Genomic DNA, 17,903 nt, shown 5'->3' with positions numbered 1-17,903 from the left:
AACAGTGGATCACTTTTGGTACAGAAATCTAGACCTCAGTGTAACGCTTAGGTGGTTAAGGAAAATTTCCTCTTAGTTGTCATCAAAACAGATGCCCCAATTGGAATTTTTTCCCATCACTTCTTGTTTCAGAGAGAACCATAAGATTTTAGGTTTCCTTTGATGCTAGCCATTAGTCTCTAGCTGTCCCTCAAAGGGGCTCACAACCTAATGTCCCTACCATAGTCATATATCAATAATACAGTCCAAGGCCAACTTTTGAGGGGAAGCCAATTTACCTAACTGCATGTTTTTGTAATGTGGGCGGAAACCAGAGTACCTGGAGAAAACCCATGCAAACACTGGGAGAACAAGCTCCTTGCAGATAGTGTTCTGGCTGAGATTCAAACCTGTGACCTAGTGCTGCAAAGGCCAGATTGCTAACCTCTGAGCCAGCCGTACTGTCCAATATCCCATTCACTTTCTGTCTTTGTAGTAATGGTCACCAGGACAAAAAGAGAACGGGGGTTCTTTCTTTCTTTCACTGATTATAGAAATAAAGAAATAAACTTCAAGGCTGCGTTAAGGTTAAGGAGGGGGGGGGTTACCCTTCCTCATGCCATGGAACCCTGCCTAGGGGGAGATGCTCAGTACCTCTCACTGCCAGCTGCAGTCAAATCTGCAGACGCTACAGTGCAAGGGACTAAGCGGCTGGCGAGCTGCCTGTTACACTTAGCTCGACAGAAATTTCTCTGGAACAGGGGGATGTTGGCAACTGGAAATGTGGAAGCCAGTAAAAAAACTCCTTTTGTCCCCCCCTCCCCTTCCCCATTAAAATATCCATCATGTCATGCCTACCCTGTCACACACAGGGGTGTAGTGGGGCAGGCATGAGTGGGAACATGTGCCCTCACTTTTATTGGGAGTGGGCATGCATGCAATGAAGTCATTAGTGGTCTGGCCGGTCCACCCCCCCTTGGGGTCTGGAGGAGGACCCCGCTGGGGGGGGGCGCACTGGCCAGAGCTGCCGACCATGTCCCACATACTGATCACAGGCTTGGGTGGTGGACGGGGTTGTCTCTCTGAAAACAACCTGCCCACTCTCCAGACCTGCTATGGGAGAGTGGGCGGGTTCTGGTATCATGACGTCACTCTGGGGTAAGTGTCCCCTTTTGAGTGGCAGCGGTGTAGTGGGGCGGGAACCTACTGTGCCCCCTCTTCTTTTTTTGCGACCACATCCCTGGCAACACTTAGCTATCCCCTTACTCTATATGAACCCCAATTACTCTGTAAGAAAATGGAAATGTGACTTCAAGTGTAGGACAAACTCCCCATAAAATTTCATCATTACAGCTCCATCTTAAGATATGAAAAATTATACCTGTCATACCCTGTCTACCCTGTCTTTTTACCAGTAGAGGAAGGGAAATGTAGAATAAATGGGGGACTCTTGTGGCTCCCCCCCCCCCTGCGTCTTATATGCCGGAGCGTCTTATACGCCGAAAAATACGGTACATCTTTAATGTCTATTTGCATTGTGACCTGCGAGTTTTATCCCAATTTAAACAGCGGCCCCTAAACCACAAAGGGTTGGGTCCCACTGGTCTAGGGTAATAGAAACGCTAGTGAAGTTGAGTTACAGGCCCATTTGGAGCTGGCTTACCAGGAAAAACAAAAGCAAAAGAAGGTCAAGATTCATGTATTTGTATGTGAAGTTTTTGTTTTGCTGCAAACATATTGGTAGTTAATATTCATAAAATGTTATTACAATTTTGGTTGCTGTTTTAGCACTTTTTAGTCTCCTGTGTTGGGTACTGTGAGTTGGTGGTGTTCGTCTGCTAAGCTGTGTGGGCTATAAAGGCAGGTGTATACAGTCAGGAATGTTCTTAGTCACATCCAGGTGAGCTCCCAACCATGATTTAGATATGCTCTATGTATCAGACTGACACACTTAGGCCTAGTACACATAAACAGATCAATTGCTAATTTTGTATTCAACTAACTGATTTGATAGAAATTCAGATTGGTAATCATTCAGTCGGAAATCCCAAAGCACTCCTATGTTTTGTCTTGAATACTTTTGAATAGCAAGTGATCAGAATCCTGATCAGATTTGATCTTACCATTTGTACACACATGACTGTTATACTTTTGATCACTATTTACCAATTTATGCATCTATCCACATATATACAAAAACCCTGAAAACTGGTCGCTTCTGATCAGTCAGCTGCTGATTTCCCTTCAAATATACTTCAGATCCAATTATTTTATTAGAACAGAAGTGAAATTACCTGTGTGTACATAGTCTTAGAGATTTTAAGAGATGCTAATTCCACTTCCAGAAATGGGCACTACACAAATTGTTATCCTATTTAATGCATGCAGAGGTGAGCAGATTACTTTAACATTATTGTTTCTTCTATATTGTATTCTTCATAGCCTGTTTTTCTCATTTTTTGAGATCATTAGTAGATTGATTTTTCGATATCTTGTCTGTCTTCTATGTTATGAATTTCTGCATCTTAAGGTTGGTTTTGTTGATAATGATACTTTTGCTCCACCAGGCCATCTTGGATTTTAAGAGACAAGAAAAATTACAAGCATCCCAATGGTTTTTCTCCCCTGGTAAAATATAGTGGCTTACTTCCCAACTCTCCCAACCCATTACCCCATTTTTAGGTAGAGTTGATGTTTGGATGAGAGCATGGATTGTACATGCACGAAAGCTCACATTTCCCAATCTGCAGGCAGAATCAAGAATAGGGCTATTATGATTTCAGTATTCGGTTGAACTTTACCATTTTACTCTAACTGTGAAATTAGTAATTTCTGTGAGTCATTTTTAGGTAATCCATTTTATTTCTATTTATCACAACATGCTATAAATCATGGATCTCAATATTCAGTTCAAGTTGTATGACCCACAGATCTGCAAATTAATTTTTATGCTCAATAAAGAAGAAAACACAAGATAATATATATAAGGCAAGTGGTCAAGTCAGAGCCTGGCAAAGATTCAGTCGTCCCATTCATCATCATCATCATCCTCTCCTGGATCATCATCATCGTCATCTGAAACAGAAAGTTCAAATAAAATGATGAGAGAAAAATAGGTAGAAGAAAAATAGCAGCAAAGTGAGGGACAAATTAACTTCTTAAATCACCAAGCAAAACGTCTTTAGTTATGAATTGAAGGAGAAGGAATAAAACCTTTGTCAGCTTTGTACTGCTTTCGGAGACATTCTTGTGGAGATTTCCATTTATTTTCTGGCTACGATTGCCATGCAAACATGAACCTGTTGATCCCTTGAAAGTGTGGTTGCAATAGATAAGGAGGGCAGTTAAAGAGAAGCCTATAAATGTTTGGGCTGATACAAATCTTATATATGTATGTGTATTTGCCCAACAAACAAGGTTTTATCAACTCAACGTAAGCATCCCTCTGTCTTTTATGTAAGCAAGGAAAAGCTGACATGGATATAGCTGACATTACAAAACATAAAATGTGTTTTTTGCTGCTTGTACCTATTTTGGAAACTTTCTATCGCTTTCTGTCTTAGTAGTAGCAGTACAAACAAGCAGGGGTTTGTAATCCTTCCTCACTTTTTATTGCCTTTTCACTTCTTTCTAGGAGGCATCGTTTGAATCATTACCTTATTGCCCTATAGTCCTTTATTAGCCATTAAACCCAATTCAAACCTGCAAATGGAGTTTAGAATTGTGAATCTGGAGCATGTGGGGTAACACAGAACATTTCTGTTAGCTGGTTTTATATGGTAAAGTGTTTACAATCCTATTTTTCGAGTTGGCTCCATAAACTTTTCTTCTGGACTAGATTTTGTTAAATCCAATTGACCGATTCAGTGCACAGGTGGCTTTATGTAAATTTAAAATGATTGCCAAATTCCACGAAAAGCATTATGTAGAATGTAACTGGTAACAGATCCAGAGAAACAACTTCTGACTCGAGTTACTGCTTAATTCAGCATCCTCTGATATTTCTGATATGACTGAAACTACAGGATCCTAAGTAACCTAAACACTGTATGTCTGTGTCACTGAGCAAAAGGAGATCTTTATTAAAAAGGTTTGCAGAGTGTTCTCACTTCCTAAAATACTAACTTCTTGCTTTTTAGGATACAGCCAGACAATTTCTGAAACATTGTTTAATAAAATGTAACTCTAATCTTATTATTGTCTTTGTGTGATCTACGTTGTTTAGAACTAAAGATGCAAGCCTGTAGATTGCCAAAAGAACCAGGACTGATTTGGCAGCTTTTCTTAACAGCAGAGTAATATTTTTTATTTCCTAAAGTGTCTCATTCTCAGAATGGCTGCACTGCAGTGTGGGCACAAGATTTTTCAGAGGGGATCTAATACACAGTGATCAGGCCTTACCCGAGGAATGGATTACTTTGCTTCGTTTCTGCATGACATGCATTAGTGCACCCACTAAGCCCTCAGAACTAGATGGCGAAAGAGGAGATGATGGCATATCCATCGGTTCTGTTACCTGTTCAAAAGGATGATTGGAGAAAGCCTGCTTAGTCAAAAAGTACTGAATTAAACAGAAACTGTCATAAACCTAGACATAAGAAAATAAAATGCACAGCCAGAGAGAGGTAACTTTATCCACCCATTTGAACGGTGAGTTGACCAAGAGAGTAGGTAGTTGCATTTACAGTATATACAAATTGTAACTTTCCTGTATGGATCATTTTAAGCTCGTTTCCAACATGGGATTTTTAGGTGCAGTGCCAAGCTTGAGTTTTTTAGACAGTCAGAATTTGTAGCTGCCTGTATATTTGGGTTATATATTCATTTTAGGTTGCTCTAGAAGACTAGTTTGAAATATTGCAGAGAAAATTCTGTTTAGAGAGGAGCCAGGATTTTCATAGGTCACATAACCAAGCTCCTGGCATTTTTCATTTCTTTAAATGGTAATCCAAAGCAAATCCAAAACATATTTGTAACTCATTACTATTTTTTTTTAATGTAGTTTATGTTTGTGATAAGGTCACATGATTTATTTACAAATGGAGCCCTAAGTATTTGAAGATTGAGTTTTGTGTTATGCCTGCAAAAGTATTTATTTGTTAAACAAAATTTATATTAGTTACAGAAATTTCTATGAAGATCTGTGTGGGATAAAGTGGAAGAAAGAGAGATACGGAGAGCATGGGTAAATATGTGTGACCTCATCATGACCATAACACCTCTTTTAAAAAAAGGTTTTTATGTAACTTTTGTACACAGATGCAGAAAAAGTAATATGGGTTAAAAACATAAATCGTATATGTCTCTTAAGTCTTCTCTCACAAATATACATCAAGAAAATGTTGGTGGTTTGCAGCTCTGGCCAGTGCACCCCCAGCCAGAGCCGCAGACCATGTCTTCAGTATGGATTGCAGGCTCGGGTAGTGGGCAGGTTGTGTCTCTGGATGGGCGAGTGGGCAGGTTCTGACATCATGAAGACATTCTGGGGAAATGTGTCTTCCCCCTTAAGTGACACATGGCTCCCCGTGCTTGCGGGATCTGGAGTCTGTGAAATTAATGGTCTGTGAGGTCTAAAAGGTTGGCGACCACTGTCCTATGGCAAAGATGCCCAACCTATAGCCTGTGGGGCACATCCGGCTTGCAGAGCTGTCAGATCCGGCCCCCTAATCTCTCTGCTTGTTGTCTTGCAGGGGATGGGGCGTGCGCATCTCTTATGTTTTTCTGTCAAGATCGCGCTGCCAGAAAAGGGAGAAAGTGGGTGTGTACTATAGACCTGGCAATCAGCTGTGGCTGTTCCCCCACCTTGTACTGTGAGATAAAACCAGCAGCACCATGAGAGCTGTGTCTGTGTCCATGCTGCTGTCATTATCCCTGTAAAAATCCTCATATCTCCTTTACTGACTGTCAAAGAAATGTGAAAATTTTAGGGCACACAGGGAACCATAGGAGCTGCAACTAAACTAAATTTAGGAACTCTACACATATCAAGTTGCCAGATATGGCGTCACAAGCATGCTCGGGGGAGACGCTAAATACTGCTCACTGCGGCCTGCATTCAAATCTGCTGACGCTGCAGTGCAAGGGACTGAGTGGCTGGCGAGCTGTCTGTTACACAAAGCTGGACATTTACATTTCGTGAACATCAATTTCACTGAAACAGAGGGAAGTTGACAACTGGAAATGTGGAAGCCAGCAGGAAACTCCTTTTGTCCTCCACCCCTTCCCCATTAAAATGTTATACCCAATATATCATGCCTACTCTGTCACACATAGCTATCTTCCTACTCTCTTTGAATCCCAATTACACTGTAAGAAAAGGGAAATGTAACTGTAAGAGTGGTACATTTCTGTCTGGATTTATATTTCTAAAAGCGGTTCCAGTGTTTTTCATGAAATTTTTTTTACAGTATAAAATAATAGTATGAGTATAATAAAGTTTGAAACACAAAATCATGTAAAATAATAAATTAAATAAATTGAAAATTTATATATATTTTATTTTTTTTTTAATTAAAAAAAAAATTAATATACTCATACTAATATATTATACTGTAAAATAAATGTTCAAGAAAGCAATGTACTACTTTTACACAAAAAAATCCAACATATTTCATTCAATACAGTATTTTGTATTGAATGCAATACAAATGGATTTTGAATTTCCCGCCCCGCCGGCAACGTACACAAGCACCGACGTCACCGGGAATTCCAGTGGAAGAAGGAAAAAGACAGGGATCGCCGCAATGAATGGCGTGGGACGCCGGCGCATCAGCTAAGTTCTGTATTTACTAACCCTCCCATAGGTTTACCTACCCCGAGTGTGACTTGGGGTTACCGCTTTCAGCAGTTATTTTCTACCCCGAGTCACACTCGGGGTTACCGCTAGGGAGGTTAATATTATATATTAAAAGTCATACTGTGCTACCCTTTCACACATAGCTGGCAACTTACCTTCTGTGAACCCCAAAATCTGTAGAATAAGAGCAGGATTCTTGTTGGCTATCTGTCATATGAATTGCATTTCTCTGAAAGTATACACTGCAGAGATTCTTGATTTGTAATTTATTATATTTGGTACATGTAAGTTATGGTAACTAGAAACATTTCAATTTTGTTTTATTTTAAATCAAAACTTTTTTAGTTTTCAAATTAAATCTTTAATGTTTATTTGCGTTGTGGCCTGCAAGTTTTACCCCATGTCAACCACGGCCCCCAGATCAAAAAAGGTTGGGCACCACTGTCCTATAGCAAATGCAAACTATGACACATTCTTTTACACTGGAAGTAGGCATTGTATGCTAGCACTAAAAGACTGGAAACATTCCAAAAGTTACTAAACCCCTATTTTTTCAGTATGCTGTTATTTTCTAGTCTTTCAGTTCTCCTTACCTCTCTATTGGCCCCATCCCTCATTGTCACCAACTAGGAGTGAGACGTCAGGAAGGAGAGACTTCCCAGAGATCACAAGACCTGGTCAAATTTCCTTTTATAAAACTAATTAATTTCGAAATGTCATTGAGTGCTAATAATAATTACCTTTATGGTGTCATCTGCAGCCTATATTTATTGTACAGTGCTGAATATTAGATTGTTACTTGGTAAAATAAAAAATAATAGGCCTGACTTAAAAAAAGTTCTTCAAGACTGGTGAAGATAGACTATCATGGGAGAAATTGGGTGATCAAACAGTTGTCAAATGTTTTTAGGCTTGCTAAATAACCTAGCTTCTCCCACAATAGTCTATCTTCACCACTGTTGAGAGAGCTTTAATAAATCAGGCCAACAACATGTACACTAAAAAAGGTGCAAAAACACAAACCAGGGCTTAAGTGAAATCTTTTGTACAAAAAAGGCTTTATTACCAGTAATAGTATTTTTACTGAGAAAAACAGACTTCAAGGTTCAGGGAGCATGCATGCAAATTCCTTATTCCTGGAAGGTTGGCAATGTTGGTAATTTTGACACTGTTTTGAAAAAAATCGAAATACTCCTACAATAAACATCACTGACAAGTAGTATCCCCTATGTCCTCTACCAGAGTTTGGGGCCCCAGGCAGCCCCTCTTCCTACCCCTATTTACCTTTCCACTGTGCCCTAATCATGTGGTTTTTGTACTGAGTTTGATAAAATTATAAAATGGTCCTGTCTAGTGGCCAGGTAATGCTGGAAGGTGTGTTTTAGGTCTGTAAATCTGCAAATTCTGGAAGTACATTGACAGATAGGATTATAGTTGTTAAAGATTATAGAATTCCAGCTCTACAGTGTCACAAGTCAGAACAAAAAATAATAACTTCCACTTTTCCTTACCTTGTTCAGCTGGATCCCCTGTCTTATCTGGTCCAGAAGAGCCCCTCTCCCAGCAGGCGCGGAGGGCTGAGTAACTGGGCTTACTATACCAGGTGGTGGTGGAGGACCACCACTCATTTGTGGTTGCGGTGCTGGTGGAGGTGGTGGAGGCGGGGGAGGAGGTGCACCAGCATTTGCTCGAGGTGGTGGAGGTGCCCTTGGTGAACCAGAAGGTGGAGGTGGAGTGGTTCGAGAAGGAGGAGGTGGCGGAGGACCTCCAGACCTGGCTGGTGGAGGAGGCAAAGGTCCAGTTCTATTTCTTCCTTGGGATGGTGGAGGTGGCAATGGGGCATTGCGGGAGGGTGGAGGTGGAGGGGCAGAATCTGCAGAGAAAGAATATCAATAGACACTAAAATGTATTATTTCTAATTTAAAACCCTCCAATAAGTGTTCTACCTGGTCAAGGGTCAGGATGATTGAAATCAGATTGATAAAGCAGAACAGAGAACAGGAAGGTTTTTTTTATACTTGGCACCCAACACTATTTAGTATTATATAAGTCATCACTATCATCTGACAAATTTTGAATTTTTCAAGCAATAAATATGTACTCAGTCATTGCAGTGAATGTTAATACTTTCATTTCTTGAAGGAACTTGTTACTTGTAAAGTTTACATGTGTTTTAGTTCAATGCTTGCTCAAGGAGTGCAGAAAATGTTGGATTTCAGCAAGCACTTAAGGCCTGAAGCTGGTACATTTTTAGTATTGACAACACAAGGCAGAAGAGACCAAAAGAATACTTCAACTTGTCCATGTTTTCTCAAATTGAAAGTGTGAACCCTAACAATGAACTTCTCTTATTGCTCCTATTTGGATTGTGAAAAATTAAAGATATTAAAAGCTTTTTGGTATATCTGTTCTTTAAACGCAATAAAAAGAAAAAAGTTGATCTTGATAGTAATATTGAGCTATCAAGTTTTACTTTACATAAAAGGGTAGACAACCCTTTTATAAAAAAAGAGTGAATCCCCTCTCCTTCTGTTTTTATCACTTTGGCAATAAAGACAGAATGAGAGTGCAGAGCCTCCTGGAATACATACATCACGCATCCCAGGAGGCTCCTAGCTACAGATTAGGCATGCCCAGAAGGGGCTTTTTCCTACATTGGGGGAAAAAATGGTGATATCACCCATTCGCAGTGAGATCAGCACTCTTTTTTTTACCCTTTTACAGCAGGTTACCTCACCCAATCTTGCGCCAGTGCAGTGCGAGATCAGATGATGTAGCCAGAAGAAGGAAGAAGACCGAAGAAGATGGTGGCACAGGCAGGTGCAGAATTCAATCAAGGTCATCTCGGGAGGGATCGAAGGATCTGCAGAATTAAAGGCAAGTGTTTTTTGTTTAGTTCCGTTTTAATGTGGAATTAAACCCAATGTACACACAATAACCTGTCTCCATTCTGTTTTAGGTGTCGCAATCTTCTTTCTTCCCTTCCTAGTTTTAATCTTTGGTCATTTTGATTGACCGGCTAATTTGATTGATGTAAAAATAATTCAGTCCTGGCACCTGCAGGGGAAGCCGGGATGTGCCAGATATCCTGGCAACCAACGCTGAGCTGGTCACGCGCAGTTCAGTGAATTTTGACAGTAGAGATGGAGAACAGGCAGGTGAGAATTCCAAATGCAGGTAGAACATCGTCTATTGCATTCTGCAATAAAGCTCTGCCTGAACCCAGATTTAAAAAATGGAACTTTATAGTTAAAGAGCTCTCCTACCTAGCTCTCCCAATTCTTGGAACTACAAGTCAATTAGTGTTTATGCCAGGTATTCCCAATTGGTGCGACACACTACATGTATGTTATATGTTAAACCAGGTATGTGTTATGACCTTACCCATGGTCAGTTTCCAACAGTCTGTCAGATACAAGAGTGCAAACAAAGTTATTGTTAAAACTAAAAAAGACCTGCAACTACTTAAGATTTTTTTTTCTGCAAAAACCTTTTTTTCACTTTTGTAAACATAACCTAATTAAACATTTTTTTGTACTAAAGATTTATAGTTTACCTATTACTGACAGAACACATAAATGGTGAACTGGGAGCAATATTTGACAGGCCAGCACTCAATGATAGCTTTAGTTTTGTAACTTGTATGCTGGTGGAATGAGGGGCACAAGCTCCTGGCCTAGGGGAGAAAAAATGGACAAAACGGGACCTGTGTCCACTAAATCTTTACTTTAACTGTGCAATAGCAGAGTCAGTGTTGGGCACACTGTGGGGTTACCTGGACTTTGCACTGGGGCTACTGGGGACACTGTGAACTATACTGTTGATTGCTGGATACACTGAAATTTGCATTGATGACTGCCGGTGACAATCTATATTAGAGATTGCTCGAGACACTGTGAGCTGTGGGGACCTGACATTTGCATTGGTGACTGCTGGGGCCACTGACATGGACACTGGTGACTACTGGGGGTATTAAAATCTGCACTTGGGACTGATGGGGTCATAAAAATTTGCATTATTGATTGCTTGAGACGATGTTAGCTGTGGGAACACTGGACAGAACTGATCTCTATATTGGTAATTACTGGGAACACTAGACAGGGCTAATCACTATATTCATTTCAGATTGGCAGGATATGTACATTGGAGTCACACGCTCTCTGCCTTATTTATTCAGGATAGTATTATTTTATAAAACCATTTCAACATAATTAGTAATTCATTTATTTTTAAAAATGTATTTATGCTATGTGTCACAGAGATCTGAAGGCTTATTTTTGTATCACAACTTAAGAATAGGTGGTGAACCACTGATCTGTGCTTAAATTATAGTGGATATGTTTTTTTAATAAAACTGGGAGGGTCTAACTTCAACCAATCCACAAATGTGCTACAGGTAATCAGTCCAAAAACAGATAGAGCTTAGTGCATTTCCAGTACAATAACAAATATTTTATCGTACTTGCAGGGCTTTTGGCAAAATGCCCATTTATTTTATTTTTACAGTACCCAGCCTGAAAAAGCCTAGCCCAGGGATGAACCTTTGAATTATGCCTTCATCTAAAGCAAAGGTCAGCAAACTTTTTTGGCCACTAGGCCATTTCAAGGGTAGGCAGGAGCACACTGGGCCAGACCCTCTCTCAAGTCCCACCCTAATGGCTCTGCCCCCACCTGAACAGAAATCCCTCCTTTCTCCAATGCATACAGAGAAGAGGGAATGTTCCCCATTTACCCCAGGTGCGAAAGTGTTAACACTGGCTGCGGTAAATAGAGAAGGGAGCCACAACACGGATGCTCAAGAGCCACATGCGACTCCGGAGCTCCGGCGGCTTTGGCTCCGGTATCTTGTTCCGGCTCTGACACGGGTGGCTGACCAGGATTAGGTCGGATCAGCGAGGGGGCGTTAGGCCGGAACAAACTACCGGCTAGCCCATATCTGGCCTAAAGGCCGGAGTTTGCCGACCTCTGATCTAAAGTCTAGTACAAATTAGCTGATTTTCATTTTCCATTTGATTTCCAATCCAAATAAATAATCAGAATAACATTTTGGTAAATCAACCAATCATAGGCAAATAATTGGCCTCGATCAGATATGTAAGGATTGAACATGTTGGTAAACATTGAATGTAAACATCTGTAAACATCATGTGCATGAACAATTGATCAAATATTTGAAAGGTAAATATTGAACACAATGGGCCTGATTTATTAAAGCTTTCCAAGACTGGCGAAGATAGTCTTTCAATCATGGGAGAATCTGGAAAATCCATTAAACCTAGATTGGGTTTCTTAAAAATCATTTGCTATTAGTTGGCAAATGTTTTCAATCCTGGACAAGATTAGGTTTGCTGGACCACCTAGGTTCTCCCACGATAGTCTATCTTTTCCATTCTTAGGAGCTTTTATAAGTCAGACCCAATGTGTTCCATGTTTTAGAACTGGTGACTAATCGATCACTGATCAGAAAAATGATCGGACCAGTTAGCTGAGCACAAATTGGTCGTTCGATCTGCGTGTTTATCCTTTTTTCATTTGGTCTTATTAGGAGTCTTTAAATCCTACCTCCCATCCTCATTTCCTGTTTCACAGCTTCAACTCCTCCATGCTGCTCAATAAAGTCATAGATCAGTTTGGATGTCTCTGCATCCTTAAGTTGTGCCTCACTGATTCCTGCTTGAGAAAAGAGGTTCCTCAGTTCAGGGTCCAGAGCATTCACCTGAAAAGAAATAAATGTGACCATTTGGGGTGTTGGTTTGGGAGCTGAATCCTAAAATGGGCGCACTGAGCAGAGAGATAAACAGGATATGAAAAAGGGCAATTGGTGGAGGGGGTAGGGATAGCTGGGCTTTTTATTTATGTTGTTCAGGGTTCCTAAAATTTATGTTGATGCCTCATACCCAAAAATATGTTGTTACTTTATTTTGGATATATTTTAGAGAATTTATAAACTGTATCACTGTGGCTGATTTTCCTTTTTACTACTGTCTGGACATTTCAGGGGAAATATTTGTACAGTGTTATACTGATCTACAGTATATTGCTGTATATACTTTAGAGGTTGGAATTCGAGTCGCACAACTTGGACTTGAGTCTGACATAAGTCACCTAATAAACCACTTGCAACTTAACTTGGGGGTTTTGTCCAGCGACTTTCGACTCGACTTGCAGTGAGTCTTCTGTAACACAGCCTTCCTCCCTGCCTTCTTTGAATTCTAAGTTCATGGCTTTCTCCTCTGACAGCTGAAGGGGGCAGGGAGGAAGGGGGTGTTACAGAAACTCACTGCCTTCCTCCCCATACTCGTCAGCTGTCAGCTAAGAAAGCTGAACATAGTGGACTTAGTATGCAGGAAATGCGGGGGGGAAGGCATTATAACAGACTAAGTACGACTTGCAAACAACTTAATAAATGAAGTGACTTGACTTGGGACTCGACTTGGAAGAATGCTTGGTGACTTGAGACTTGGTGTTAATAACTTGGGACTCCACTTGGACATGAAGGGTGACGACTTTGTCCAACCTCTGATATACTTACATCAAAACCGTTATTAGGATCCCAGCCAATGTGACTCACGTGCCTATGAAAAGCAAAGCATTCATGTGAATCAGAAAAGACAAAAAAACAAAAACCTCAGTAATGGTGATGTAAAAGATAGGGCATAGGAAGAAAGGGACTAACTGCAGTTAGCACACAGTAAGTAAGAGAAAATTTTTCTTTTTACATTTCCTGTTTGAGCCAAAGCCTTCATGCTCCCCTTCTCAGACACTGCAGCTCATAGTGGGAGAGTTTTAGCAGCGGAGGCAGTGCCATCAATCTAAAACAATGGACAGAGCAAGGTGTGGCCAGGTGTTGATTGACAAGATACATAAGTGGCATTCTATTCTAATGCAATCAGGCTTAGCCTATATAAGGGTGGCAACTTTACTTTGAATTCAGAATGAATTGGAATGAACTTCTTTCAGTGTCAGGATTGACAGATATGTATGGACTTTGTATAGGGGCAAGAGAATACTCACAACTAAGTCCTGCAGCACATATAGGTGACAGATATACTTTAAAGTAATTGGAACTAACCATTTTGTCATGCTTGATATATGAAAACTTAATAATGTTATAATATGTCCAAGTTGATGTAAAACTGAAAGTTTTAGTATCAGATTTTGTCATTTGTACTTACTTAAAGCCACTAGGTGCACCAATATCGGCCTTAGAGAACTTCTTCTTTCCTTTTTTGTTCTTGGACTTGTCAGAGGGAGTAGGCAGAGCCCTGTATCTGGCAGAAGTGATGTCTGGATTTTGGATGTTAATGGCAGACATGCTAAGGTTGGCAGTAGGGATTTGGTGCAGTGGACTTGAAGGACCTCGGGTGAAAACGATTATATGATTATATATAAATCAGACTTAGTGAAACCCTCATATGCAAAGAAAAGACTGGGACAAGTCATTCTTTTAATTAAAATTTAAATTTAAATGATCCGTCTATCCAAAATTGACTGATCAGAATTTGGTATATGTTTGCACGTCAGATCACCGGATAGTTTTAGATTTCCCAGGGACTGTATTAGGCTGGCACGACACAATACAATCTGTACAAACCTATTTAGAGATACCAAAATTTTGTAATATTAGACACACCTAGGCAAGTAATTGGACTACTTGGTAACAGTATATCTAATTGATATTGTACAATAGGACAGTATGGTCAGTTTTTTTGAAATCTCTGTACTTGGGCTCCTAGATTTCAAATTTGCAATGCATTCATCATTGGTAGAAAGCATATAAAATTACTAAACTGGCCTATTTATATATATGTTTGGAACATACCATTGGAGACTGGTGCAGGGGTTGGCGGTAGGGGCAAGGTGCTTCTTCTATCTAAAAGTAGCAGAGATGGAATTATTTAGGAATTAACCTAACAATCAGACAGAAAGAAATGTACAAACTTACCATCTGTCACAGGAGGAGGTGGTGGCAAATTCTGGCGTTTGTCTGCAAGTACAAAAAAAAACATATGTCAGGGATGCTTTGTATTGCTCTTTTATATAGAGAAAACTTATTATTTCGGGAAAACAGTTAGAATGATATTGACAAACTAGAAGATGAAGTATAACACTTATCAGCATTACTGGACTTTTTGTTGAAAATGGAACTAAAATCAGAAGGTGAAGGTCAGCTCTTTTACAGGGAAAACATAGAAATATATACTGTGCGTAATCAAAACCCTGATTTTTTTGTGTAAAAAGCACTTTTTGGTATGTGAGTGTACTTGGGCACTCCTGCACCTACACCCTCACAGCGCGGTATTTGTAGTGTGATATCATCTAAGTCCCTGCTCCCCCTAACTGCTATTTTTTAGGAGATTTGGAGTATTATATGATGATGTTTCTCTTGTACTAATCACAGTTTTTCTTGCTGGAGCTTCTAATAGGAGGAAGCAAAACTCAGAAACAGAAACACAGTGCAAAACAAGGCATGAGGAGTTAGCTATAGGGAAAGATCAGCAGCAGGGAGACCACATTAATTGCCAAAAACTATTTTTTTGCCCTTTTGCAGCCTTTTTTTTGGCACAGCTTCCAGAGTTTAGTCTAGGGGTGTAGTCGTAAAAAAAAGGAAGAGGGGGCACAGTACTATCCATGGCAAGCACGCATGCGTATCATTGTTATGTAAACGTGCCTGCCCCACTACACCCCTGCCTATATGTCCCTCAAAGGGGAAGAAACTTCCCCTTTGAGTGACATCAGGATGACATCATGATACCAGAACCTGCCCACTCTCCCATCCGCAGGTCTGAGCTTGCGATAGGGGAGTGGGTGGGTTGTGTTCAGGGAGACAACCCCCGCCCACCACCCTGAGCCTGCAATTATATACGGGAGACATGGTCTGTGGCTCTGGCCGGTGGGCCCCCCCAGCGGGGTCCTTCTCCTAAACCCGTGGGGGGGGCGGATCAGCCAGAGCCGCAGATCACCAAAGAATTCTTTAATTGATTTTTATTGATTTTTTTACAGTACAGAAAAAAGGGAAAATATAATTGCATTTACAGATAAACATGCGTACATTTTTTCAATCAAATGGCGCAATAACAATATTGCATATGAGTGCATTTTAATTGAACAGACATAAACAGAACTCCGCCCACATTAGCAGGCACATATAAAATATGAATAACCAGTTAACAACAAAAAAAAAAAAACAGACCGAAAGAACAAAGGGTAAAGGGAAACCTGGGGGAAAGATATTCCCATCCAAGCTTGTAGAAAACGTAACTTCCCTGTTAAATTCACACTAGGGGTACATTGGGCAAGGAATGTACTTGCCATGGTTCCCATATTATAAAGAATTTCTCTTGTCATTTAAAACACTAGACAGTTTCTCATTGAGAAATGTGTTATCAATACATGACACCACTTTATTGGACTTTATTTCTTCCAATTTTTAGCTATCATTTCCTTGGCCGCAAGAAGAATATGAGCACACAGTTGAAATTGTGTATTAATGAGAGTAAAAAGGTATAAAACTTTCACTAGCTTTCAACTTGCAAATATTTTTTTAGGTACCGTATTTTTCGGACCATAAGACGCACTTTTTTTCCCCCTAAAGTGGGGGGAAAATCAGGGTGCGTCTTATGGTCCGAATGCATATTTTTTTACTTTGTTTTCCCGTGCGGAAAACCTGGTGCGTCTTATAGTCCGGAGCGTCTAATGGTCCGAAAAATACGGTATATATGTAAGGGAGCCACCTCTTTGGTTATGAGAGACAAAAGAAAGAGGTTTGCGGCTCAGAGGTTTTCAGTTTAAATCCTAATTATGTATTGATACATTTTGGTTTCCTACATAATTATACAGTTTACATAGTATCCAAAAAGTTACCTGGTCAAGTTAAGTAGTCACTAGGGATGAGCGAGAAAGCCTCTGAGAGGCTCGCAAAAACTTTAAGGGCTGATTTTAAACATTAATAGTAAACCCTATACTTGTTAGAACCACCAAATTTGCTAGGTATGTGTAGGTGAATTGTGAAAACAAGGGAGAAATACAAAAGTTCCAAAAGACCTTGTGGTTTTCAAGAAAACGGCAGGCAAAGTGAAAGCAGGCAAATAGGATTTTTGCATAATGGAGGGAGTCCAGAAGGCAGCATAAACATTAGGACATTGAGAAATTGAACTCAACCCACTAGCAACAGTCTCTGCTATCAAATTAGCAGAAGAATGCATTGCTATTTATAGTACACACCCCTATTTAATTTATATATATAATTTGTTTACGCTATATAAATCCTGTTTAATAATAATTTTTATTTGCTGGCTGGCTTCATGACCTGGATGACGTGTTAGGAATGCCACCCATAAAGTTGCGGACAAGTAGCGCGGTGACTTTAGGCAAAGGGATGGAGGACCAGAGACGGAGCGTGGGTCAGTGAGAGCAGTAGCAGTGTGTGGCCTCTGGTCAGCTATCGCCAGGGAGACCGCATTGGTAAGAGTCATGGAGAGCTGGGTGTAGTGCATCGTCAATGCCACCCAGAAGTGTGTAATACAAGTTTAGTGAATGGAATACTAAAAGGCAGCAGCAGCAAGAGGAGACGGTGGCTCATGAGACGGATCGTGGACCGCATTGGTAACTGGCATCTAGAGCTGGTTGTAGTGCATCGTCAATGCTACCCAGAAGTGTACAATTTTAGTGACTAGAGTACTGACAGGCAGCAACAGCAGGAGAAGGAGGCGGTGGGCCCTGAGAAGGAGTGGGAACCGAATTGGTAACTGGCATCTAGAGCTTGGTGTAGTGTATCATCAATGCCACCCAGAAGTGTACAATTTTAGTGAATGGAGCACTGACAGGCGGCAGCAGCAGCAGGAGGAGGCAGGGGGCTCTGAGAGGGACCGAAGATCATATTGGTATCTGGCATCTAGAGCCGGGTGTATTGCATCGTCAATGCCACCCAGAAGTGTACAATTTTAGAGAATGGAGTACTGACAGGTGGCGGCAGTAGGAGAAGGAAGAGGCGGTGGACCCTGAGACGGAGCGGGCACTGCATTGGTAACTGGCATCTAGAGCTGGGTGTAGTGCATTGACAAATGCCACCCACCCAGAAGTGTGTAATAAAATTTTAGTGAATGGAGTACTGACAGGCAGAACCAGC

At 40.6% G+C, this 17,903-nt stretch overlaps 1 protein-coding gene across 4 annotated transcripts in view; it reads right to left on the bottom strand.

The window, feature by feature from the left end:
- Positions 1-2,821: 2,821 nt before the first annotated feature.
- Positions 2,822-17,903, bottom strand: part of WAS (WASP actin nucleation promoting factor) — a 34,482-nt gene continuing 19,400 nt past the window's right edge. The window contains exons 5-12 of one of the 4 annotated variants that reach the window (XM_072431343.1): positions 14,721-14,762; positions 14,598-14,648; positions 13,951-14,134; positions 13,308-13,350; positions 12,338-12,491; positions 8,287-8,648; positions 4,381-4,495; positions 2,822-3,054 (exon numbers count right to left, since the gene is read on the bottom strand). In XM_072431343.1, coding sequence (XP_072287444.1) covers positions 2,999-3,054; positions 4,381-4,495; positions 8,287-8,648; positions 12,338-12,491; positions 13,308-13,350; positions 13,951-14,134; positions 14,598-14,648; positions 14,721-14,762 — 1,007 coding nt within the window. In that variant the 3' untranslated portion in view covers positions 2,822-2,998. Of the gene's footprint in view, positions 3,055-4,380; positions 4,496-8,286; positions 9,639-12,337; positions 12,492-13,307; positions 13,351-13,950; positions 14,135-14,597; positions 14,649-14,720; positions 14,763-17,903 lie in introns of those variants that run through there. The other 3 variants (XM_072431344.1, XM_072431345.1, XM_072431346.1) reach the window with 3 other exon arrangements.

Source organism: Pyxicephalus adspersus, chromosome Z, assembly GCF_032062135.1.
Source record: "Pyxicephalus adspersus chromosome Z, UCB_Pads_2.0, whole genome shotgun sequence".
Classification (NCBI taxonomy): domain Eukaryota; kingdom Metazoa; phylum Chordata; class Amphibia; order Anura; family Pyxicephalidae; genus Pyxicephalus; species Pyxicephalus adspersus.
The sequence above is the reverse complement of the archived record's forward strand: the minus strand, read 5'-3'. Positions and strand labels throughout refer to the sequence as shown.